This window comes from Fonsecaea erecta (genome assembly GCF_001651985.1).
Source record: "Fonsecaea erecta strain CBS 125763 chromosome Unknown Scaff9, whole genome shotgun sequence".
NCBI lineage: Eukaryota > Fungi > Ascomycota > Eurotiomycetes > Chaetothyriales > Herpotrichiellaceae > Fonsecaea > Fonsecaea erecta.
Window position 1 is genome coordinate 1175561 of NW_017387252.1, and position 25118 is coordinate 1200678.

Consider the following 25118-nt stretch of genomic DNA (forward strand, 5'->3'; position numbering starts at 1 on the left):
ACGGCGCCACAAGGCTGCGCACCCCCTTTTTTCATTCGCCTTCCTGCGTTCCCTACCTCGTATGACTACTTACTAGGTACCGTTATTTGATTTTATCTGGGAACCTCTTTTAAGGGGGCCTTATTATCATTCCTCCCCCCTTCTCCCGCCTTTCGTCGCCGGGTTTCTTGTGTTGCATTTTTGTATTTATATTTCTATCTTCTCTCCTTTATCTTTTTCGCTTTTTCTTCTTTTTCTGATCCTTCCACGGTCTATCAGTTTGCTATTGCTCTGCTCTGCCCCCATTGTCCCTCTGTAGAAGAGCAAGGTTAGGGGTTCTGTCCGCGGGAGGTATGCAAGGCATTTCTATCGAGGACTTCACTATTTAGTTGTCCACACCTTCTGTGCTTTCTTTCTTTCTTCCTTTCCCTCCCCACTTAGCCATAAAACATATTTTCAATCTGAGAAGCGGCCGCTGGGCTCCCCTCCTCCACCCTGTAGTAGTGACATCTGTTCGAGGTGGGGTCTAGGGTGCACCCCGTGAAGATCTCGTTGTATCTATCTATCTATCAGTAGAAACAGGATCCATATTTGATGTATGAGACTTGGATCGTAGAACGCAAGAATGTATGTAAATATGTATGTCGGCATTCAACTGGGAGGAGGCCAAGAGACACATCGGTGTAGTGGATGGAGCCTCCGCGGTGAGTAGATTCCAAAAAAAACAAAAAAAAAAACAAAAGTGTATTCTCTCCTCTTGTCTGGAAAAGGGAGGCGTTTCGGTCTATCTGTATGTCTGCGCGAGGGGAAATTATTTGTTTGCTATGCTCGATTCCTGGGAAATCGTCTTTCACTAGATGGAAGGCTCAGAGTGGGTATACATAAGAAGGTGAATGAGACATTCTGCCAGAGGCAACACATCCTGCTTGATGGGTTTCTGGCCGAGCCTATGAGGTGGATAGTGGTTCTAAACTTGGGATGTGCTTGGGAATATGGCTCGAGGATAAGCTCCGTCAAAGGGGTTCGCATGATTCACCATTTATTCGGATGCGGAGTTGTGCAGATCAATCCCTGCTGATAAAATACACAGGTTCAGACGCCATCAGTCTTGGTTTCCAATGCTGACTTGATCACTGGGCTCCATGCCCCGAGATAATTTAGCTGCTGTTGCTACTACCTTTCTCCCCATTGCCGCCCGTTCCCGTCTCCCGAAGTCGGAACCACGGATCGTCAGACACAAAGCCGGGCTTGAAGAAGACCTTGTCGCCCCGCGCGTTAACTTTGCCGCGCGACCACTCTTCCAACTCCGCCGCTGTGTACGATATGCCCGTTTGCGGAGACGTAAATGCGTAGCTTGTCTGTTGCGGTGGTGCTGGGAGAGGTGTGGTCGCGCTGGAAGACGGGAGGGGGTGGTGTGGACTGGACACGAGTTGTTCTTCGTCCCCAGCGTGCTTTTCAGATGGGCCTGGTACACCTGATGCCGTTTGCTTCGGGTCAGTTGCGACAGGTGGAGCGTTCATGGGTGTCGTGTCTGAATTCAAGATCAATGTCAGAGAGTTCGATCTTCCAATCAGTCAGGTTGAAAATTTGGGAGAAGGAGGTTCCAAAGAACACACATTCAGCCACTGTACAGGCGTCTCAGACAAGCCATGTTGAAAGGACGACGCCCCAACATATCAATAGAAGCGTGCTGAGTGCCAGTCTCCCAAACAGCAGAGACGCAGATTGTAGCCAGAGGAAGAGAGGTATCAATGCCCACAAATAACAAGACGAAAACTATCTTCTTGCTTCTCCCACTTTGACTCAATGAACCGCAAGTCGAAGGCACGTCCCGCCAAGGAGAGTCTATTTGATAGCAGTTCGCTGGTGAGAGACTTACAGGATTGTTTTTTTGGTCGGCGCTCGGAAAACGAGCTGAAGCCCATCATTGCGCGCATTGCCATTTCTGCCTCCGCCTGCGCGTCATGAGATGGGTCCGGGGATTCAGACATGGCGTTACTTGGCGGACACCGGTCTACAAGGAAAACGCGAGGCGTTAAATGTCTGGGGAATGAGTTTTATGAAGTGGTTGAGTGTCCGAAAACAGATGTGCGCAATTAAATCAAATGACGTGTCTGACAAACGCCATGTCCATCCAAAGGCGTCATTTCAACGCATGAGTTTCAATGCCCTCAATGTGATGGCGAATATCATCCTTCCCTGCCTCTCATGCACCCTCCTCCCAGTCCGCGGCGATCATACTTGCCCCCTTCTCGGCCACCGCATACACTGCTGCCTGATGGTGCGTCGCAATGGGAGAGGCAAAGACACTGGCATCCACTACACGCAGTCCCTTCACGCCCTTGACACGCAGGCGGGTGTCTACCACTCTTCCCATGGCACAGGTCCCGCAAGGATGAGACCCAGTCTCCGCAAACACACGCACTCTCTGGTCAATTTCTTCGTCGCTTGACTCGTGACTTATCGAAGCAAATCCTGGAGGCGGCACTTCGGCAGCAACAAAAGACTTCCCAGACTCGGTCGCAAGGAGGGCACGCATCTGTTTTCGCAGCGCGTCACGGAAAATGACCCTATCAGCCTCGGCGGCGTAATAATTGGGGTCTATCAAAGGTGGTACTGTTGGGTCCGCGGAGCCCAGTGAAACAGAGCCTCGACTCAGTGGATACATGTTGTATGCGCTTGTGCATATCAGCGATCCATCATTCGAGAGACCAAGCTGTGCAAGCAAAGCCGCCGAACGCCCTGCCATCCACATGGTGTACATCTCCTGGTGGACCGCATGGGGGTTGAAGAGGTGGCTGTCGGTGATGCCGTCTTTTGCAAACGCTTCACGAATGAGGTCGTGTGGAGCTTGTGTCCAAATGAAAAAGTCGACGGGCACATTCGAGACCAAGTCACGATCTGTCATCAGAGGCGAGCCGAACGACAGCCCTCGCTCGGGATGACGTAGCCGCCAGACTTGACGCATGGTCATATCATCACAGAGGCCCTGGCCGACAGCGGAGAGGTCGACGCGGACAGTGATACCATGTTTTCCGAGCTGAGACGCCGGTCCTACTCCAGAGAGGAGCAAGACCTTAGGCGAGTTGTAGGTACCTCCGCACACAATCACCTCCTTCCTAGAGCAGATCACTCTCCCGTCTGCCATTTCCACTCCGGTCGCCTTCGGCTCACCGATAGGCTCGGCTCTTTCTATAATGACCCGCTTGACAAGACTGTTTGTCTGAACCTCGACTCCTTCGAGATTGTACGCTTTGTGTGGAAACTGTCGTTCCGCGCGAGTAAATGTGGTCGGCCAGTCACCCATTCCTAGAGGATCTCCACTGTTGACGTCTGGATTCCATTTCAATGACGGGTCCGATTCTTGCCATGCCCCTTTCAGTTGCTCGCATAACGGATACCACTTCCCGTGTCGAATGTCCTTGTTCAGTTTGATCTCCATCGGACCATCAGAGCCGTGCAGATTGGGATCCAGGTCTTTCGAGATAAAGGTCTCCGATTTGCAAAAGTAAGGAAGGAGAGATGAGAAAGCCCACGAATCATCCTGGAGCAATTCAGCCCAATGGTCAAAGTCCACGGCGGGACCTCGCAGCCACGCTCCCACGTTGATGGCGCCGCCTCCAGACAGAGCACGACCGGCCCATGCCTTCTTAGGACGACCATCCAGATGTCTCTGAGGGACAGTATCGAATGAATAGTCGATCTCGGAGCCCCTGACTGAGGCAATATTCTTGACATATCTCGCTGGTTCGAAGTCGGATTCGTCCTTGCCAGCCTCCAAGACCAGAATGTGGGCATTTGGGAGAGCAGAGCGGAGGCGCGAAGCGATGACAACACCGGACACGCCACCACCAACAATGATATAGTCGTACAAATTTGATACGGGGCCCATCTCCGTCTTCAGTAAGTTATATCAGGATAGGCAAGTCAAGAAGCTGGCGTTGCGAGAGCCAGGGTGGTAGTTAGGAAGTCAATATCGGTTGAGCCATGCGGAGTCTTAGAGCAAGAGGATGCACAGCTGTGGATGGCTCACCTTTCATAATGTCCTGGAGAGTGCTAGATCGTTGATATGTAATGGTGGTCTACAGGTATTAGCGCTTAGTAGCATCTATCCGAGCTGGCATCTACCCGGGAGGATGTCCTTCAGGGGCATCCCCGTACATGCCATTGTGGCATAAAGGTCGGAGAAGGGACCATTCTCAGACCCTCTACTGTAGAGTCCAGCTGTTGGTGTCATAAGTGGCCTCGATCACTCTGTGGATACTGACAAAGCAACAACCTCCCGATCAGCTTATGCTCTTTTGTCTCCACCTCAGTCAAAAAGGAAAAAGGCGTCCATCGAGCTCTTTGTCCCTATAGTCCACAGGTGGTTGAGCAAGTACAAGGTGGCCTGAACGGCTAAGTCGGAAGCCCGTCCGATCTCAGGCTGTCTTGCCAGCACAACTTCCAAGGCTTTTGCTCCTTAACCCGCTGCTTGATCACGCATTTGGTGGACCACAGTCGACGCCGTCGACGTCTATAGGCGAACCCGGCGAGCAAAAAGGGGGATTCTCGATGGGGCTGATGTGGCGATCTTTGTGGCTGGAGGAGCTAGCCCGTCCATTCCTCAAGGCAGATCCCTTGTCTGGATGTTCTATGCTCAGATAATAGTAGTTATCGTGCCTCATCGTTCTCGAGAACTCTAGCCAGATTAGGGAAAGCATGTGTTCTCGGATGGCATGGGCGGGTTCAGTTCCGCTGAACTAACCTATCATAGGTTTGAGTCATTCATATTTTTTGGGGCCATAATTTTGGTGCAAATTCTGTCGGGAGGATGGCCGGGTTGGTTATGGCGTGTGACTCAAGAGCTTACTCTCTTAGTTCTTGGCTTCTGAGCACGGAAGCTTGATTTCTCATGGGGAAACCCGCGTGGGTTCGAATCCCACTCCTCTCATTTTGTTCGATGCTCCATTCGATATATTTTTGTTTTTTAACTGCACATTGTTTCCCCCCAAGGAATGAAGCCTATAGGAATTGTTGTTTTTTGACATCACAGTGGAATGGGGCGATCCACGCTTCATATGTTGGGCGCAAAGTGTTAGCACTTCCAGTTCACCGGGCTGGCTCCACAAACTGATCATGCTCTTGTCTGTCGCTGCCTCAAAGGGACTTTACAGGTGAGGAGGCATACGTTCAGCAATTAACCATCTGCACCTATGCAGCTGCCGTGGGTGGGGCTGTGTCTTATATGATGGAACTCCAATAACGTTTGATCTGTCTATGGGCACCGGCATTCAGACTCTCGGCAGTTTTCTGCGATACAGTCAGAATCTACACCTTGACTGCCATCTTATCACGGATATTGCAAAGCGGGGTAATCAGCCCATATCATGACTGCGTGCTCTACTATAATCTACACCGGGCCCCCATCGATTGCTATATATCACACCCCCTGACTCTGCCAAGTTACCAAGTGGTGTTCGGTATTGGGCCACTCACAGAACGACAAGCTGTGGACTCAGTCTAGCACCCACCACCCATGGCTGCCGCTCCCATTGTCGAGGCTATGCCCATATTGGATCCCCGGACAGCTGCTAAGACGGTATCATGGCTATCGAAGGATGTGGATTTCGACCCTCAAGCCCTCAAATCAAAGTACCTAGCCGAGCGAGACAAGCGCCTCGACAATGGCGGCTTCACCCAATACCGAACGGTGGAGGGCTCGCTCCTCGGCTACGTCGAGGACCCTTATGTCGAGCCTGGCTTCACCCGCGATCCCGTCGACCTGGACTGTGAGGTCGTGATCATTGGCGGAGGCTACGGAGGCCAGTTGGTTGCGGTGCGGCTCATCGAGCAGGGCATCAACAACTTCCGTATAATCGAGAAAGGGGGCGACTTTGGAGGCACATGGTGAGCCTGCCTGCTGTGCTGCTGTGCTTGGCTTGTGGTGACTGGTTTTGTCTGCGACGACGACCCCTGACAACATCTCTCTCTTCTAGGTATTGGAACAGATATCCTGGCGCCCAATGCGACGTGGAATCTTACATCTATATGCCTCTTCTCGAAGAGACCAACTACATACCCACCGAGAAGTACGCACATTCGCAAGAATTGCTGAAACACTCGAAAAGGATTGGAGAGCAATACGACCTCTATTCAAGGGCTCTGTTTCAGACTGAGGTGCTCTCGCTACGGTGGTGTGCCTCCGAGTCGTCGTACTGGTCGGTGGAGACGAATCGGCACGACAGCATTCGAGCACGCTTCGTCATTCCTGTCGCCGGTCCACTTCATAAACCTAAGCTGCCTGGATTACCTGGCATAGAGTCATTTCAGGGCCATTCGTTCCATTCGAGCCGTTGGGACTATGATTACACAGGAGGAAATGAAAACGGTGGACTTACTAAACTCGCAGACAAGCGCGTCGGTATTGTTGGAACAGGCGCCACTGCGGTCCAGCTTGTTCCGCAACTCGGGGCTTGGGCGAAGGAGCTCTACGTGTTCCAGCGGACGCCCTCCTCTATCGATATTCGGGGGAATAAGCCAACAGACTGGGACTGGGCGAGGACACTGCATAAGGGCTGGCAACAAGAACGGATGGACAATTTCACCACCATCCTCAGCGGCGTCTATCAGGAGAAAGACCTGGTTGCCGACGCCTGGACCGAGTCTCTCTCCAACCTCCGGCCAAACCCGACCAAGATGAAGACCATGACCCCAGAAGCCTACGCCGCGGAGCTTCAGCTCGCCGACTTCAAGAAGATGGAATCGCTCCGGGCACGTGTCGATGCCATAGTCCAAGACAAAAAGACAGCCGAGAGCTTAAAGCCGTGGTATAACCACTTTTGCAAGCGGCCCTGCTGCCACGACGAGTATTTGCAGACATTCAACCAGCCGAATGTTCATCTCATCGACACCGCAGGCAAAGGGGTCGAAGCTATCACACCGCGAGGGATCGTAAGTAAGGGCCAGGAGTATGAACTGGACTGTATCATCTACGCCACCGGGTTCGAAGTGACCACGGATCTATCCCACCGCGCCGGGATGGAGATCTACGGGCGCGATAACCTGGCCCTGAGCGAGAAGTGGCGCGAAGGCCCATTGACGTACCACGGCTGGACCACACACGGCTTTCCCAACTGCTTCCTCGTCGGCAACCTACAGTCGGCGCTGTCGGTCAACTTCATCCACCTCACCAACGAGCAGGCCAAACACCTCGCCTACGTTGTCTCCGAGTGCCGACGGCGCGGGATCGACGCGGTCGAGGCCAGTGCGGCCGCTGAGGCCGCGTGGGTCGACACCATCATCGAGACGACCAAGATGCGGTTCAACCTCCTGCGCGACTGTACCCCGGGCTATTACAACAACGAGGGTGACTTCTCGCTGCGGGCTCAGCGCAACGCGCCCTACGGAGGCGGCGTGCTGGCCTTTATTGATATTCTGAAGAAGTGGCGCGGGGAGAATAAATTCGAAGGCTTGGACGTTACGCGTTCGGGAAAGAACGGGGCTTCTTGAATAGAGAGATGGATGGTCCGATAGAATCTGCAGTGTGACAAGATATTGTCCATCGGAGGGGGTGGTACGCTGGAGGTGTACCGCGTTGGGCTAGATTATCTTTATCAAGAAATATATGAGGGGGGCGGAGGGGGAGAGAAAGAGAAACATCTCCTGAATTGACATAGGTAAATAGAACGAGCTATATCTGCTTATGCGCCATATAATATACACAATTGCCATCTCTCTTTGCGTGGATGCCCACTCCTTAAATCCTTTACGACCAAATTTGTAGGGCATCGACGACATTTGGTACATACATACATACATACATACATACATAACCCCGCTCTCTCCTCGGGCGTATTGTAATGCGGCCATCTGTTCTGCGTCGATGTGCGAAACAACCCTGTAAAATCTGTCCCAGCTCCGTGGCTGCTGCTCCATGAGATGAGGCGGCGGCGGCGGTGGTGGGGGCAGCGTCGAGGGCGGCGAATCTGCTCGAGATATACTTCAAGTAGGTCCCTGTCGGATTCTCTATCTGAATACCCAGTTAAGGCGATGAGTAGCCTAGCTCGTTACATTAGGCTATATATATATATATATAGTTGGTTTGAGGAGGAAGTGCTCGGTGGGCGTGAAGGGGCTGGCAAGGCTCGGGGGTCGTCGGCCTGTCCCGGCAGACTTCGCGAAGTAGACACAGATGTTGTCTCTTCCACCCGGAGATACTGGCATTGATTGCGAACATGCTGTCCATAGACTCCGGAGTCCTCTCTTCTTTGCTCCTCCAGCCTTCTTTTCCTGCGCCCCAACCAGCATGGCCGGCTTGGTACTCCACGACCCGACGACGCCGTTCTCTGCGTCGACTGCGCAGGCAGCGTGCGAGCGGGCCTTGCGCACCGGGTCGGCGCCCTCTCGGTGCATCCAACTGATGAAACGGAGCTTGCCTAACCGCTTCGCCATGTTTGGTTGTTTGCAGGCTCATTCCTGGCTGCCAAAAGGAAGGGTCGTTGCTCGTCGTCTCTCAGGGGGTAAGGTTCTAAAGGCTATCTATCTATTCAAGAACCCCTGCGACATCTCGGCATTTGTCATACACATCGTGCATTATACTTTGTCGTGTGGAGTGCTGTGCGTTCCCTCCCACGGGCGACAAGACTACTCATCTACAGAAAATGCTGGTTTGCGATCGACTCCCCGGCTGGACCGACATTCACTGGGTCGTCAGCCAGATGAGATTAGACTTGACGGAAGTCCTGCGATTATATTCCCCCAGCAAGGAGTTGAAGGAACAAAAAGTAGGTACTGAGGACGGAGTGCCGTTCTAGGATCGGATGACCAAATGCGGGCGCTATATATTATATTCCGGCAAGACAAAAGGCTTAAGTTCACTTCCTTTTCAAGTCATTTTGACGAAGGATGTCGCCCGCCCGATTTTGGTCTAAAAGACGAACTGTGAGAATCAGCAGGTGGGCTGTCGCATGGATAGTCCAGTCCCAGTATCCACGATGATTGAGAGTCCCCCCCGTCGTCTGCCGTGACGATCTGCGCCTATTGGAGACTGCTGGCGTCCATATCTCAAAGTGGTAGGATGTTGCTTATTACAGTACACAAGGATTTCTGGTCTTTACATGCAGATCTGCCTCGCTAAGCAGCGCCATACATAAAAAAGGGGCCAACGCTTACACTAATCAACCGTTACACCCTCGTTAGGCCCCAACGTTTGAGCCAAGGCTACAGCGGTGAGTTTCGATCGAAAGACCTGCCACATTCACAGGCTCTATCTTGGGAGGAAGTGCGAATATTGCAAACAGAATAACAACAGAACGACGTTTCTTGAGAAGCGATTTGAACATTCGCTGTCATGGATCTCATGCAGGCACCTAAACTTGTCCCCATCACCGCTGTTCCAGGCCTGTTCATATCCGAGTACGTATGTGTTCCGCCCCGGCCAGGCTTGCGACTTGCACTGAAACCTCGTTCTGTAGTCGCTTGGGCGCGTTTTGCGCCCGAAATATCGAACTGCACAGCATCGTTCGCATTCTCTCCGTATTACAGCCCCGTGAGACATGTCGACCACGAACTCGTCTCGACGCTGGCGCCTCTGTGGAAGCCGAAAATAAACCAGAATCTGCTGGTCCCGAAGTCAAGACCATCGACATCGATGACGATCCTCTCGTCGATATCCTCCAGTATCTGGGGGAAGCCTGCGACTGGATTGAAGCAGGCTTGAATCAAGGTAGTGGCGGCGAAGAAGGATCAAATTGGCCCCAGCAGGGCGTTCTGGTCCACTGCAAGCAGGGCATCTCGCGCTCAGGGGCATTTGTTGTGGCATTTTGTAAGTTTATGTCACTAATACTGTAGCCATTCCACAGTCCAGCTCAACCCGGTGCCCTTCGATCGACAAATGAGAAATGCTATGGCTGACGCTGGAGATATATCTCGAAAGTGATGCGGAAATTCAACCTTTCATACTCCGCTGCCCTGACGCTGGCACGAGAGACCCTACCAGCAATCTGTCCAAACACCGGCTTTGAAAAACAGCTTCGCCTGTGGGAGTTCTGTCAGTACAACGTCTACTTTGACGGCGGTGATGAGCAGCAGATCGTTCGTCGACGCGAGAAACCGTCCTACAAGGCTTGGATCGCCGAGCGGGACAACCTGCTGAAAAGGGGCGAGGAGGACGTCAATCGAGCAAGGTTTTCGAGTCTGGCGAGCATGGCGGCGAGGTTTGGGCGGAAGAGGCAGGAGGATGTTGAAGATGTCGGGGGCGACCAATCGAGAAGTTCGAGTGAGGGCCAAGGAGCAAAGAGTTTAGAACAGAAGATGCGGAAGGAAAACTGGGAGAGGGTGCAGAAGATGGAACAGGATTGGAATGACAGGATGATTCGTGGTCAGTTCTATTCTAAAGACAGGGACACTCAGGATCCCAAAGAAGAATGAATCAGGTAGTTTCTCAATCTCAGGAGAAGTTTGACATCGACCCCAGGATTTTGTGAGAGCACAGGTGATGTTGAAGCCGGCAAGACGACTTCGAGCACAGCACGGCGATTTCATGACAATAGCCACTTCTAGGTTCGTTCAATGCTTCTTGAGCGGGCGCTCAAGTTTGACAGATCGAACATCCGGTGGTCTCAGATGTCTTGCTGTTTTTTGTATTGCTTGCTTCTCTTTGGCCCAGTGTCGAACCTGCGGTCTAGAAGCAGAAGGAGCAATCCGTGTTCCAGCTGACGGCCGATGGCGAAAGGCGGACTTTGACCTCCGGCAAATGATATTGCAATGTTGCTTGAGAGGTCCCAGCTCACAACCTGCATTGAGTGATAGTCACATGCAAACCTCAGAGTCTCGGTCCTCGTCGTCGCCTGCATGGCCAGCACAGCTCGGGGACGTTTCGTCGATACTGACCCCAGGCGCATCGCACTCTTTCCCTCGGTGGTTTCCTACAGTAACGCTGAGTAGTGTCGCTGTGGCCGCAGGTATAGTAGCTGAACAAAAGATAGCACATCTTTCCGGCCTGGTGAATGTTTGGAGATGTGGATTATGCTGGCCGAGACGACAATTAGTTGGGGTAGGCTGCCTTCTTTCTCAGTACGAATCCGTGCTCCGAAGTGGTCGGTGTCTTGCGAAACACGGTCAAAGTCTTTTCGGATGTTGTGTTTCAACCTGTTGTAGTGTTGCTATCGATGTATTTATTGCACAGTTGGATCGTCTTCTGCGAGAAGTCAAGAGGTAGGCCAATTTGAGAAAAGATACTTATACCTGCTCTTAGTGATACCACGGCCACGACAAACAGAGAGTAACACAAGCGTCCGTCAGAGACATGTGATAGAGACGACTCATTGAGATGATGGGTCAAACTGCAGTCCCTTCACTGTGAATCAATTCACCTCCCATATACTGGTCATACTTCACCCTTACGACACTCCTCCATACACTCAGGGCTGTTCCTCACTCGCGAGAGCGTCTGGCCAAGGGGCACTGTACATTGCCTGTTTGCGGATGGGAAGTGTGCGGTCGAGCATTGACAACCTCCCCTGTCCAAACGAGCGGCAAGACGCAGGATCAGTCAGTCAGTCCGCATGCCGCAGCAAGTGATGAACCCTGATCGCCTAGCATAAAACCAACGACTTTTCTTCGATAGCCATTCTGGGCTGATGGCAAGTTGCTTTGGTGTGGTTTAGTTTGGAGCCCTCAGCATATGATGAAGCAATATCGAGATATACTGTTTTCTTGCGAGCATTTTGGGTACATGGGCCACACCGTCATCCGAAGACGGATCGAGTTTCACCGTACTTGTACTGGGTACCGGATCAATCTCCTTGATGACTGACGCCATGGTTACTCTGGTTGATAAACTGCGATTTCAGACCGTTCAAACTCGAGTTGTAGGACGTCACTCAGACAGTAGTAAACATCTTCCGCCACGAGTGTCTGAATGTAACTTGTATAAACGGTACAAGTGAAGGTTTCCCGGAATGGAGAGCAAGAAGAGTCGTTTTGGGACGAAAGCTGTCCGTGAAGGAGCTTGCCAGGTAAACCGGTATAGTTTGTGTTACACACTCAAGCATTCAGTTGCCTGGTGTCAAACGCTCAAACCCGTCCCACGGCGGTCAGTTTCGGCTGTGGCATTCTGCGCCACCCCTCTCTTGAAAAATCTCCAACGTCTTCTCGAAATATGCCGCGCAGACTAACGATAATGGATGAGTTCTGTTTACCGTTTTCAATTCTCTCCAAAACCCCGCGTTCATGTCGATCATGTCTTCGAGGATGCGTGGAGACGTCGATCCTCTCCACAGGCACCGGTCTGGCGAATTGGAGATTTTCAACTCGATCTTGGGCGAATTCGCCGGCTGCCTTTTTACCCATGCGAGCTTCACCACTTACCTGAGAAACATCTCCATGCACGTCACCACTCGTTGTATCCAATACCACTCCAGGCACCTTCGGTCCAAATGCCGGCGAAGCAGCGATGGTCGGGGACATTGCTAGGAAATATGGGGGAGGAGTCTGCGAGACACGGGATCGAAATATGGCGGGTAGAGTATATAGACCGCGAGGATAACAAGGAGGAAAAGGGAAACTCTCCCTGACAGCATTTTCTCATCTCCTATCCCGGGCTGCCACCATGGATTCCCTTGTGCTGTTTCTTCTCAGCGCCCTTGCAGCCATGGCTAGCGCGGCATGTGTATCCAGCCAGAGTCTTTCTGTCACAGCTGACACGGGAATATTCACTGGCCTTCTCAACCCTACTTACCCAAATGTCCGCGAGTTTCGAAACGTTCCGTACGCTCTTCCTCCAACAGGTGGACGTCGTTGGCTCCCTCCACAGAAGCTTCCATCATCAAACAAGCAGTATGATGCCACTCAGTATCCTCTTTCTTGCCCACAATTTGTGAGCAAAGTGAAGTCGGTCTGGAGCGAGCAGATTCCGGAATGGTTGATTTTCGATGGAGGCGAAAGCACCAGTGCAGGTCTGTATGCGTACAGCACGTCAGAAGATTGTCTTAGCTTAGCCATTTGGACGCCGGCGAACGCCACTGCGGCTTCGAAGCTGCCAGTCATTATGTTCATGACAGGAGGCAAGTTGCCACCGTTGAGAAGGTCTGTCGCCGTTCCCTAACTGGCTCTCCAGGAGGTATGGTGACTGGGGGAGTCAATATACCGATCCAAATACCTGCCGAATGGGTATCTCGAAGTCAGAGCCACATTGTGGTGACGATCAACTACCGGCTGAACATCATGGGCTTTCCGAACGCTGCAGGGTTGACAACGCAAAACTTGGGCCTTCGAGATCAAAGAGCAGCCCTTGAATGGACCCAGGCAAACATTGCCAGCTTTGGAGGTGACCCAACTGCAATAACACTATGGGGGCAGTCAGCTGGTTCTCGTTCAACCGACTATTACAACTTTGCTTACTATGAGGATCCCATAGCACGCGGCTTCTTTATGCAATCGGGAACAGCACTTTCAAGCGCGGCCAACCCCGACGTCCATGGCACCAACTTCACCTTCGTTGCGCGCAATCTCGGCTGTGATTTTCCCAATAACAAGACTGCTGAGCTGGAATGCATGCGAGGAGTTCCTGTTAGCGAGATCGAGAACTTCGTCGGTCAGTACCAAGACAATTCAAGCACAACAAACACTCATCAGGCCTCGATCGCTTTCACCCCCATTGCGGACGAGGATGTCGTCTTCAGCAATTATACGGCGCGATATCGAGCTGGCCAGGTCGCCAAAGTGCCGGCCATCATTTCCAACACCGCCAACGAGTACGCATCTCTGGCAGCGTATCCCTTGAACAACCTCACCGCAGGTCCCAACCCGCAGGCAGTGTTGAAAGGTACCCTCAACACCGTCTGTGGCATTTCCAATTCGAGCATATATCGGAACGACCTGAACATCTCCACATATCGGTACGTCTATGGTGGCAACTTCTCCAACATCAACCCTCTATGGTGGATGGGAGCATATCACGCTTCCGATCTAGCAATGATGTTTGGGACTTATGGCATCCGAGCCGGAGAGGTATCGAAGCTGGAATCTGCAACGAGTGCTGCCATGCAAGACCATGTCCTCGCGTTCGTCAAGGATCCGATCAATGGTCCCAGGAGTGTCAACTGGACGACGTACGATCACCGCCAGGATGGTGGCCAGATGATCTTGTTTGGAGCCGACGGCAAAGCTGTCCAGCAAGTGAATGGGACTTCGGTCGAAGGAGTGTGTTATGGGGAGGGCACGTATGATAGCACGCCGTGAGTTCGACGCAGCGAAGAATGGTCAGTGGTCCTAGCCCATGAGAGACACATGCGGTGGGCGAGAGGAGGGATTGTGAGACACTTCATTGGCGCCACTGGGATGAAGTCGATTGATGGAAGCAACAATCGTGACAGTGCATAAGTTCGCGTTCGATAGATTAATCCATTGTATGCCCCGGGATTGAACCAAGGAGATCCGGAGGTGGCACACTGGCAACGTGTTTCAGCGGGGAGTTTCGCTTGGAGGATTGCGTCGCCCGCCGCCCGCCGAGGCCAAAGGCCAGATAGAGGCGAGAGGCGCAGTCAGTCACCACTCTCCCAGATCTTCCTCCCTTCAACCTCTACTTTTGTCCGCAGTTTGATCGCAATACTGTCCCGTCGACCCGATCATCATCGCGGCAAGATTGTTTCCCGCATGCCTCGACGATGATGCGACTGTGAGTGGCGTCCCTCGGGACTTCACCCTTATCCATCGAACCACCATGGGTGACAAGGGCCAGTACGACCACCTGCCCATCCCGACCTACGAGGAGGCCACCTCGTCCCGTCCTGCTTCCTCCCAATCTAGACTCGGCCCACAAGAAATCAGCGACGATGCTGAAAGGCAAGGCCTTCTGGGATCCTTTGCAAACTATCACCCTCCCACCGTCGAGTCTGCACGGCCAAGCCTCGATTCCCTCGACGGGCTCGAGCAAGATGGCGAAGACGAAGTGCGCAGAGAGATGCAGCAGATGGATGTGGAAGACCCTCAGAGCGACTCCTCCTCCCACCGCTCGCTCCTTCGATATAGACTGTCCAAGAGTATCTCGAATCTGACCAACTCGTTCTCCTCTCTGACCCTCCCCTCCTTTCGGCAGTACCTCTCCAACATTTCATGGCCGCGAATAAACTATCAACAGTTTGATGCGAACCGTGTCGTCATCATCGGGCGGCTATTCGGTGTTTTCTTGATCATGGGTGTTCTCTATGTACTTATAGCGTCGGACGTTCTGTCATTTACGAAGAATCGCATGGGAATGGGCCAGATATACGACCCTGAGTCTATCAGAATATTTGTACAGAACCACATGAACGATCACGGGCACATGCAGAAATATTTGCAGCACATAACGGATTTCCCTCACATCGCAGGGACCGAGGGTAACTATGTGCTGGGAGAATGGGTGGCTGAGCTGTTCAAAGCAGGTGAGCTGGAAGATGTGGAGATGGAGAGATACGATGTCTACCTGAATTATCCACGAAAAGACGGGAGACGAGTAGCGATCGTCGAGCCAGACAGTATGAAATGGGAGGCCAAAATCGAGGAAGATCAAGAGAAGTCTATGGTATTTCACGGCCATTCAAAGTCGGGCGATGTGACAGGCCCCCTGATATACGCGAATTTTGGGTCGAGAGAGGATTTTAAAACACTCGAAGATAACAACATCTCGGTCAAGGGCGCCGTTGTGCTGGTTCGCTATTATGGCTCCCAGGGCGACCGAGCCTTAAAGGTCAAGGCCGCAGAACTTGCCGGTGCTGTGGGGTGTATCATCTACTCAGACCCGGCGCAAGATGGCTTCATTCAAGGACCGACTTTTCCAGATGGGCGATTCATGCCTCAAGATGCTGTACAGAGGGGCGCGGTCAGCCTCATGTCCTGGGTTGTTGGAGATGTTCTCACTCCCGGATGGGCATCAACGCCGGATAACAAGCAACACCTCAAACCGGAGGAGAGCGCCGGCCTCAACAAGATCCCTTCCATCCCCATCTCCTGGGAGGATGCGAAGCATTTACTCGAGTCGCTCAGAGGGCACGGCAACCAGATGAAAGATAACTGGCAGGGAGTTCCTGACGTTGAATACTGGACGGGCAACCAGGACTCTCCAATAGTCAACCTCAAGAACCTTCAAGATGAAGAGCAGAAGCAGCCCATCTACAATGTACTTGGCAAGATTACAGGCTGGGAGCAGCCCGAGAAGAAGATTGTGGTCGGAAACCATCGCGACGCATGGTGCACCGGCGCCGCTGATCCCGGCAGTGGCACGGCCGTCATGCTCGAAGTCGTGCGCATCTTTGGCGAGTTGCGTCGATTGGGATGGCGGCCACTGCGAACAATCGAATTCGCTAGCTGGGATGGAGAGGAGTATAACCTAATCGGCAGCACCGAGCACGTCGAAAACCGGGAAGAGCAGTTGCGTGAGGATGGAATCGCCTACCTCAATGTTGACGTCGGAGTGACAGGTGCAGATTTCCACGCCGCCGCCTCTCCCCTTTATGAACGACCCCTCCTGCATGTCATAAACCGCGTCAGTGATCCCTCCACGGGGAAATCGGTCCGCGAAATCTGGGACGCAGATGGCCGGAGCATCGAAGGCCTCGGCGCAGGAAGCGATTTCGTTGCCTTCCAAGACATCGTCGGAACCTCGTCCATCGATATGTTCTTCAAAGGTGCCAGATTTCCCTACCATTCATGCTACGACAATTTCGAGTGGATGGCCAAGTTCGGTGATCCGGACTGGACATATCACAAAGCCATGGGCGAGATCTGGGCACTCCTGATTCTAGAGTTGGCTGATCGCCCTGTCCTCCCCTTCGATATTAGCGCTTACGCCAGGGCTATTACGAGATACGTCGATGACCTTGACGGGTACGCGAAGTCTGCGCCCACAGCATCAGACGCAAATATTCTTGACCTCTCCCCCTTACGGAAAGCGTCGGACATCCTTGCCCAGGAGGCGCTGCGCTTCCACACCTTCGATGCCACCTGGCGCGATTTCATCTTCGGGGCCGGAGGTTTCGAATCCTCCGCCATGGGCAAAGCTCGCTTGGACCACAACAACCGCCTCACACATTTCGAGACGGATCTTCTTGACCTCACCGAAGGCGGCGGACTGGCCAACCGCACACAGTTCAAACATGTCATCTTTGCACCGCAGCTGTGGAGTGGATATGACGACGCGACGTTCCCCAGTGTGAGAGACGCCGTCGACGACGGGGACTGGGCGTTAGCGCAGGTCGAGGTCGAGAAAGTGGCGGGCATGCTGGAACAGGCGGCCACAAAGCTGAATCCATGAGGCGAGGAACGGCACGTGTAAAGAGCACGGGCTAAGCCGCTTTGATCTCGAAGTATCGGCTTGCTGGCCGTGGACCACCAGGTAAAGAGCTGCCGGGTGGATTTTTTTCTTTTCCCTTTTCGAGCAGGCTGATCCGCGCAATGTGTTATGTTTGCTACTGTTCTGTACCCGTTTCCTGGTGGGGAAAAAAGACAGTACGGCGTATGGAGAGGGGCGATGGACGTGTCTTGGGATTATGAAGCTGCCGCTGCTGACCCAGCGACGTCGGTCGTTGTGTCTTGACGCACCGAGGTTAACGGACTGGTCAGCGAGATAGACACGAGCTCGCTTGTTGGACTCTTTTCACAGCGGAAGACACATGCAGAGAGACCAGAAATCAGCGGGCTCTGCTCGACCAGCGTTGTTTGTTCACGCTTTCCAGGGGTTTCCACCAGTGGTATATGTCTGTATCTACATACGGTCTCGCGATTGAATATATCTTGATATCCCTTTTTATTCAGCAGCACCACGTGGGCGCGCGTGTGTGTGTTCGTTCCTCCTCATCCGCTTTCCTTCAGACCTCTTTCTTGAACGTCTTCGCCAGTGCCCAGAAATTCTCCATCTTTGCCCGGCTTAAAACGTCCTTGGCCTGGGCGTCCGTCTCGCACACCCGGGCCCCCAGCCACCGCTTGAAGTTGCGCTGCTTCTCCTCGCCCTTAAAGATCAGCTCACACCTGTTCAGGCTCAGGTCCTTCAGTTCGCCGTTCTCGTCCTCGGCCTCGAGCCACTTGGCCAGCGCCTCGCGGTTTCCCTGTGCGACGGAGCGCGGCGCCTCCATCTCGGTCCAGCGGATGCGGTTCTGCATCAGTTTGTCGTAGTTGCGGATGCTGTGCTCGCCACCTTCGACCACCACGAGGTTCATCTTAGGGTGCATGATGACCACGCCCGTGAGGGCGTTCTCATCCGCGTTGACCGAGACTTGGTATCGGTGTTTGCCGTTGGCGAGTGAGTCGATCTTGTACACACGGACGTGGATCCCACGGGCAGCATCTTCGGCTTGCTGCCTAGCAAGCTTTTCGGCCCGCTGTTCCTTCGTGAGTTTGCGAGCTAGATTGTCTTCTTGGGCTTTGGCCGCTCGTTCGGCAATCTCCCTATTCACCCGGGCTTCGACGGCCGTGGGGTCTTTCACAGCTTCCTCGCCCAGTACGCGCATCAAGTTGCTCTTTTTCACTTTTGGTGGAGGAGGAGGGACAAGACCCAGCCGGATCTTGGCTTGTTCTTCCTTGAGATCGGCCATGCGGCGTTGACGCCGCAGTTTGGCTTGTTCCTTCGACGTGAGATACATGGGCTTTAGGGGCGGGTTATTCTTCTCCTGTGGAGGCTCAATGAGTACTGGGTGCTGTATGTAGACCGTGATGATGCTATCCGGCGTGTCGATCTTCAGGTTTGCTGGGTCAGAGATGACATCGTAGGATTTGCCATTGACGAGGCCTTCATCCCACCATTCCAGGTCAGGAGGGGCAGGGACGAGGAACGCCTTCTCGGTATCAAGGTCCTCTTCCAATCCGGCCTGCCTTGCGTGTTCCGCGATCTTCTTCTTCATAGCTTCCAGTTGCGCTTGACGCCGAAGTGCTGCCGCTTGTTGGATGTATTTGCCCTTTTGGTTAAAGACCAGCTGCCGAGAGTGTCGAGCTTTCGGCAACACATTTCGAGAGCCCAGACTCGCGTCGAAATATGGGTTATCCTTGAGTTCTTCCAACGAAGGGCCGGAGAGATCTAGCTGCGCCTTCACTGGAGCAGGTGATTCCATTCTTCGATTTCCCATGGCAGATGGAAACTTTGGTTGCGGTGGTCGTCCCTTGTTCCTCTGCGCTTCATGTTGCGCATCAGCCAGCAGATCAGGGTGTATACCAATGTTCAGCCCTCCTCGTGCTTTCGACATGTCATCATTGTAGGCTGGCGCAGTAAAGTTTGTCGACGACCTTTGCGGAGTCTGTACTGCCGCTCGACCCGTCGCTGCCGCCACTCGAGCCCTCATTTGAGCAATCCTATCGCTCACACTCGAAGGGGGAGTCGGCGACGCACTCGCTGTCGTCGCAGGTGACGCCGTCGATCCACCACCCGTCATGGCCGCCATCTTCGCCTTCAATTCAGCCGCCCTTGCCGCAGCCGCGGCTTTGGCACGGGCTACTATGGCATCAACATCTGGCTTTGCCCCCGTCGTCGCAGAGGGGGGGGCTGCAGCTGGAGTAGTGGGACGAGGAGAGCCATTGTTAGATCTGGCTCGTTTCTGGCTCTCGAGGTCATCGTCTTCCGGGTGAAGCCTTTTCAGCATGTTGCTCGCTCTGTCTGCCATTCGTGGAGATTAAAAGAGGAGGACTCACTAGGAGCAAGAGATTGACTGCTCTTGCAGGAGCTGCAAGCTCGCGTGAAGTGAGGTGCGACAAGGGCGAGCGGGCTGGTTGATGATGGCAGAACAATCCAAACAGTCCGAGTTTGTCTGCGCGAATGCGGAGAAAATCGCGATCGCGCCAAGCCGGATCCTCATACGGCTAAATACTATATGCTAGTCTATAATAGGAAAGGGAGTGCTGCCGCTTTGTTCAAAACTCAGCATTGCGAGACGTCGAGGCAGCACTTGCTTTTGATGGCATTTATCAATCCATTCTCGTTGTATCTCTGCTGTAATTTGCACTAACTTCTCCACACATGCCACACAGCCCAGTCCTAGACAACCGAAATGCTCCCTCACCACTATATCTTTCTCCCTTGTCCATTCTTGAATATCTGTTCAAAGACCTCCTCGTCTTGTGCGTGGCTATTCCCTTCAGCCAAGGTATTGCACAGTTGATAACTGAATGCTAATGCCTCTTTCTCGATCTCACGGTAAGCCCCGTTCTCCACGTATATTACTTCGCCGTTGCGGGATTGGTCGGAGGCCAGCATGCAAACTGCTCGAGCTACGGCTTTGGGCTCCTGGAATCTGACGCCGATGCTTTCGAGCCATTCAGCGTCCAAGAGATTCGTGCGAGTCCAGTTCGGTGCGATGCTGTTGATTCGGATCTTGTCCAGATGCCGGACCCGCAACTGTGGAAGTAGACCTCTTTGAAATCCGAGGACGCTATGCTTGGAAGTTGCTAGAGATCGAGGTAAGCCCCGCTGGGTCGACAAACGATCTTGGAAACTACCAGTACTTACTATAGTCGGTCGCACCGAATGACATATAACCTGCTCACTCGCTGTTAGCCAAGCTATTTCGAGATTAGAGGAAGGCACTCGCTTGTTGCTGAGGCAGTGAGAACAATGCTTCCACCCGTGGTTTGCCGTGCCATGTGCCAAATTGCTAGCGTAACAGTGTTGATCAAACCGAGCACATTGATCTCATAGCACAGTCGAGATGGCTCCCTCGGTTGTCCGTGGTCATCGAGTTGTAGGTCGAAATAATCTGCTATGGCTGCGACACCTATAAAATCTCAGCTGCTTTCCCTTGAAGTAATCCAAGCATTTCTAAAAGTATAAGTCTAAGTCAAGACAAAGCTCACCAGCATTCGCAAAAGTGACATCCACGCGGCCATATCTTTTCACAGTCTCTTCGAATAGATTGCGAAGATCATCCCAATTCGTGACGTCCGTCTTGATAAAAGTCGTGTTGGGAAATTCGCTGGACGGTGGTTTTAGATCTGCGTTCACAACTGTTGCGCCATTCTCTGCAAATAGCTTCAATGTTTCGAGGCCGATTCCGGAAGAAGAACCTATCTTCAGTTAGAGGTTGCAATCTCTCTCTCTCTCGCCACATAGCTGAGTCTGCAATTCATACCTGTCAAAATGGCAACTTTACCCCTGAGCGCCTTCGCTTGGTCCTGGTCGATATTGAATGTAGACATCGAGGCTGAGAGTACGAACTTGGAGAGGATTGATGGTCTTAGTAGACGATTAGAGCTACTTGACGTCCTTAGGCAGTCAGAGAGAGGGCTCTATAGACAGTTCTAACTATTTCTTTTGTTTCCGCTTCAGCAAGCAGTTACAAGGTCGCCGGCTAATACCGTTGTGCTTCATAACGGTCAATCGATTGTGCCGACCACGACCGTTTTAGTCATAGGGTCCACTGTATTTTGGGCGCCATGTGACACAAAAGCTGTTGCAACTAGATACCGTGAATGTAAAATTACGTGCGAAAGAGACACCTGTGGATACGTGGAGCTCTGGAACATTTGTCAGTATGTTCGAGGAGGACAGGGAGCAGACACAGTCTCTGTCTCATTCCAGCTCTTATCGCTGCCCGGACAAAGATGTGGTGGCATGAGGGTATATGTAGTATAAACTCCGAGCCAGCCTCAAACAGAAGTTGCTGAGCAGTCAGTTCTCATCACCGCGCCGTCAAAAGCTATGCATACCACTTTAGAGAGCCTTGTTCTATACTCCACCGCTGGTGGACCGAAGTAAGTAAATTTTCAATACCCGGCATGTTGTGAGCCTTTTTTCTAACGGCGCAATGGGTCAAAGTCCATACAAAGTCGCAATTGTCCTTGAAGAGCTAGGACTACCGTACGAGACCCGGCTACTCGATGTGTCGGAAGTAAAGAAGAAGCCGTTTACAGATCTCAATCCGAATGGGAGAGTGCCTGCCCTCACAGACCCGAACAACGGCTTGACGATCTGGGAGTCTGGCGCCATCATCCAGTATCTGGTCGAGGTGTACGATGTCGATGCAAGTATCACATACCACTCCGCGCCCGAGAAATACCTCCTGAACCAGTGGCTACATTTTCAAGTCTCTGGACAAGGGCCATACTACGGTCAGTGCGCCTGGTTTACCCACTACCACCATGAAAACTTGCAGAGTGCGAAGGATCGATACTTGAAAGAGGTCGAAAGGGTTATCGGCGTTCTTGACGGCTGGTTGCAGAAACATGAGTTCCTTGTTGGTGAGAAATGTACGTATGCAGACCTGAGTTTCGTGACTTGGGCGGCCCTCGTACCATGGCTTGACAAGGAGAAAAGAATCCCAATGGCACAGTACAGTGCTTATAACGCTTGGATGGCAAAGCTTGTTGCAAGGCCGGCTGTACGAAAAGTTCTCACTCTACTTGAAGAAAGGAGGAAGCAAATGTTAGGATAGACGTTGTGGTCTTCGGAAGTCCCTAGTTAGCATGGGACTGATATCAATCCACTTGAATAGCCAATACTCCTGATCACTCAGATAAGATGTCTGCCATGTAGCAGAGACTTAATTGGAGCAATGCTACCGGCCTCCACAGGGCCTTGTTATGCGTTAGTGGCTAATCAAATATTGGATAGCTCTCTATACACGGAGTTCGGGGTGGGAAGTGGCCAATCCGAGCCCGATACGGCCGTGAGGAATAAAGAAGCGTTTTAACTAAATTTGGAATAGTGCACGCCAAGGACCACTCGGCTTGCGAATCACCTCAATATTGCCAGCCTTTAATTTACGACTAGCCCCTTTGGGAAGATGACCCCATAATATCAGAATAGCCATCGATCACGGCGAAGCACGGTACTCGCATCGCCCAGATAACGTCGCAAAATGACACTATTGCTTTTTGAATGTGATCAAAGCATCCAATCATGATGGGATGCACTGGCTTACGTGCGTACGCTCAAAGCATGTCCCACGAGTCTGGAGGGCTGGGGTCATTTCTCCAGTACCCCAGATCCCCAGGGCAGCGCCTCCACCATTGGAATGCTTAAGCGATACTCGCGGCAAGAGCTATGGCTTAGATACATGCGAACTCATCTTGTCCTGCACGGTCATCTCACGGTCTGGAAGACGACCGTGATCCGCGGTGTTCATCTTGCTGGCATGGGAGCTGGTATATATATGAACAATCAAGATGGCAACTTGCATGGCACATCGGTTGGTAAATCGACTGCTTCCGTTCGCCAGATGACCATTTAGGAGATATTAACTCACGATGGGCTCGCAAGGTATCAAAATCCCCTTCAACTGGGTCAATTTCTGGACATGTATGGCGTTGAGCTTTGGCATGTTTGTGAACGGCTACCTCTCTGGCGTCATCGGCGACACTTTGGCCGATCCAGGCTTCCTTGTGTACATGGGCCTGGTAGATAAGAATGGCGACCCTACTGGCAACTCTGAAGCCTTGATCGGCGCTACCACTGGCATATTCCAGGTGAGAAGGAACACTCGTGCTTCGTCCACACATTTGACTTACCCATTATTAGGCTGGAGGGTTCGTTGGGGTCCTCATCGGTAGCTGGCTGCTTGACCGGTTCGGGAGAAAGAAGACTGCGATAATCGTGGCTGCCAGTTGCATTATATCCCAGGCTATTACTGCCGCTTCTCAAAATGTTGCCATGTTCATTGCGCTAAGATTCTTTGTGGGAGCTGCGGCATTCATGGAAATGTCTATCAGTACGTTTGTCCCTCCTGCCTTCAATGAGCAAAGCGCTGATCCTGGCCCAGCGCCGGTATACGTCGCCGAGCTGGCACCCACAAAGACTCGTGGCTTGACGGTGGGTATAACCGGGGTTTGGGTCGCAGTGGGTTACGCGGTGGCTGCGTATTTCGGCGCAGCCTTCTTCAGCCTCGGAGAGACCATCCAGTGGCGTCTTCCACTCGCCCTCGGCGTGGCCTGGCCACTCCTCTTGCTCCCTGCGCTGCTTGTTGTCCCAGAGTCACCAAGATACCTTTTAATGCAGGACAGGGCTGAAGAAGCACTCGCTGTTGTCTTGAAACAACATGCGGCACCGGGTCATGAAGACGACGCCCGTGCAGAGTTCTTTCAGATGCAGCGACAGGCTGAGCTCGACTGTACCCTCGACGCTTCGTGGATTGGATTTCTGAAACATAAAACCCACCGTCGAAGAGGTGGATTGGTGCTCATTCTGGGCTTTCTGGCACAGACGTCCGGCAATCTCGTCGTCAATAACTATGTATGTCGCCCTCAACTCTCAGTAAGTCTTTCCCGTGCTAATGAGCATGACAGGGCCCAAGCCTCTACGGAGCTCTTGGCTATGGTCCATACGACCAAGTCAGGTTCCAATGCGGCTACATCACAACGGCGATCATCTTCAGCACCATCGGTTCGATGCTGGTGGACCGTCTAGGACGCCGATTGATCTTGATCAGTGGCCTCACAGGATGCGCATGCATGATCTCCGTAGAGACTGCAATGGTGGCCTGCTATGCCGAAGCAGGGACCAACAAGCCCGGCCTTGCCGTCGGCGTCGCGGCTCTATATTTGTTCGAGTCTTGCTACTGCTTCAGCGTTGACATCTGTCTCTTTATCGTGTCCAGCGAGCTCTTCCCCAATCACCTTCGCTCGAAAGGGGTTGCCCTAGCCATTGGAGCGTGCAACTTGACAAACATTGTTCTCCTCACAACAGCGCCGACAGCCTTCCGACACGTTGGATGGAGATTCTTTCTTGTGAGTATTAGGCCTACCTCTTCAAGCTTGACTAATTATTCGGGCCAGTTGTTCATCATCACCACGGCATGTGGTGTTGTGTTTCTTTACTTCTTCCTCCCAGAGACAAGCTCTATTCCTCTTGAGGAAACTGCGGTGGTGTTCGGCCTGACGGAAGAGGTGGCGGTGAAGTCCAAAGACATATACATTGATCACGACACCCACGAAATTATCGTTCAAAATCAGGATGACATTGAAGAACTGGGTACAACTAGAGTCGAACCGGCGCAGTCAGAGAAAGACAACAGAGCTGAACACAAAGAAGTGGTCGCCGAGGACTGACTCGACCGTCTCGAGAAAGCCAGGGCGTTTCCGCTACTGCTCTGTAGCACTGACAGTTCTGCAATAAGGAGCCTCCGCTCCATCTGGGGCTCAGTAACTGACATCCAATCTGTGATAGACAGGTTGAAAAAGCAGGACAGGGTGGAGAGGGGTCA

General features: G+C 52.6%; 10 protein-coding genes across 10 annotated transcripts; 6 read left to right on the forward strand and 4 right to left on the reverse strand.

Annotated features, from left to right (window-relative positions):
- Positions 1-1136: 1136 nt before the first annotated feature.
- On the reverse strand, positions 1137-1970 carry AYL99_09641 (hypothetical protein; the record flags this gene model as incomplete). The annotated part of the gene is made up of 2 exons (XM_018841148.1): positions 1137-1510; positions 1859-1970. The coding sequence occupies 2 exons, from the start codon at positions 1968-1970 to the stop codon at positions 1137-1139; spliced, it is 486 nt and encodes a 161-aa protein (XP_018689829.1).
- A 215-nt stretch (positions 1971-2185) lies between these two features.
- Positions 2186-3871, reverse strand: AYL99_09642 (hypothetical protein; the record flags this gene model as incomplete). The annotated part of the gene is made up of 1 exon (XM_018841149.1): positions 2186-3871. The coding sequence occupies one exon, from the start codon at positions 3869-3871 to the stop codon at positions 2186-2188; it is 1686 nt and encodes a 561-aa protein (XP_018689830.1).
- A 1626-nt stretch (positions 3872-5497) lies between these two features.
- Positions 5498-7470, forward strand: AYL99_09643 (hypothetical protein; the record flags this gene model as incomplete). The annotated part of the gene is made up of 2 exons (XM_018841150.1): positions 5498-5868; positions 5958-7470. The coding sequence occupies 2 exons, from the start codon at positions 5498-5500 to the stop codon at positions 7468-7470; spliced, it is 1884 nt and encodes a 627-aa protein (XP_018689831.1).
- A 1840-nt stretch (positions 7471-9310) lies between these two features.
- AYL99_09644 (hypothetical protein) lies at positions 9311-10389 on the forward strand (the record flags this gene model as incomplete). Its single annotated transcript, XM_018841151.1, has 3 exons — positions 9311-9375; positions 9435-9784; positions 9896-10389. The coding sequence occupies 3 exons, from the start codon at positions 9311-9313 to the stop codon at positions 10387-10389; spliced, it is 909 nt and encodes a 302-aa protein (XP_018689832.1).
- Positions 10390-13185: 2796 nt separating this feature from the next.
- Positions 13186-14202, forward strand: AYL99_09645 (hypothetical protein; the record flags this gene model as incomplete). The annotated part of the gene is made up of 1 exon (XM_018841152.1): positions 13186-14202. The coding sequence occupies one exon, from the start codon at positions 13186-13188 to the stop codon at positions 14200-14202; it is 1017 nt and encodes a 338-aa protein (XP_018689833.1).
- A 481-nt stretch (positions 14203-14683) lies between these two features.
- On the forward strand, positions 14684-17254 carry AYL99_09646 (hypothetical protein; the record flags this gene model as incomplete). Its single annotated transcript, XM_018841153.1, has 1 exon — positions 14684-17254. The coding sequence occupies one exon, from the start codon at positions 14684-14686 to the stop codon at positions 17252-17254; it is 2571 nt and encodes an 856-aa protein (XP_018689834.1).
- Positions 17255-17807: 553 nt separating this feature from the next.
- On the reverse strand, positions 17808-19568 carry AYL99_09647 (hypothetical protein; the record flags this gene model as incomplete). The annotated part of the gene is made up of 1 exon (XM_018841154.1): positions 17808-19568. The coding sequence occupies one exon, from the start codon at positions 19566-19568 to the stop codon at positions 17808-17810; it is 1761 nt and encodes a 586-aa protein (XP_018689835.1).
- A 419-nt stretch (positions 19569-19987) lies between these two features.
- On the reverse strand, positions 19988-21117 carry AYL99_09648 (hypothetical protein; the record flags this gene model as incomplete). Its single annotated transcript, XM_018841155.1, has 5 exons — positions 19988-20370; positions 20432-20461; positions 20601-20696; positions 20776-20985; positions 21051-21117. 5 exons carry the CDS (start codon positions 21115-21117, stop codon positions 19988-19990), a joined length of 786 nt encoding a protein of 261 aa, XP_018689836.1.
- Positions 21118-21725: 608 nt separating this feature from the next.
- Positions 21726-22352, forward strand: AYL99_09649 (hypothetical protein; the record flags this gene model as incomplete). Its single annotated transcript, XM_018841156.1, has 1 exon — positions 21726-22352. One exon carries the CDS (start codon positions 21726-21728, stop codon positions 22350-22352), a length of 627 nt encoding a protein of 208 aa, XP_018689837.1.
- An 814-nt stretch (positions 22353-23166) lies between these two features.
- AYL99_09650 (hypothetical protein) lies at positions 23167-24963 on the forward strand (the record flags this gene model as incomplete). The annotated part of the gene is made up of 5 exons (XM_018841157.1): positions 23167-23385; positions 23438-23627; positions 23679-24148; positions 24202-24642; positions 24691-24963. The coding sequence occupies 5 exons, from the start codon at positions 23167-23169 to the stop codon at positions 24961-24963; spliced, it is 1593 nt and encodes a 530-aa protein (XP_018689838.1).
- Positions 24964-25118: the final 155 nt, after the last annotated feature.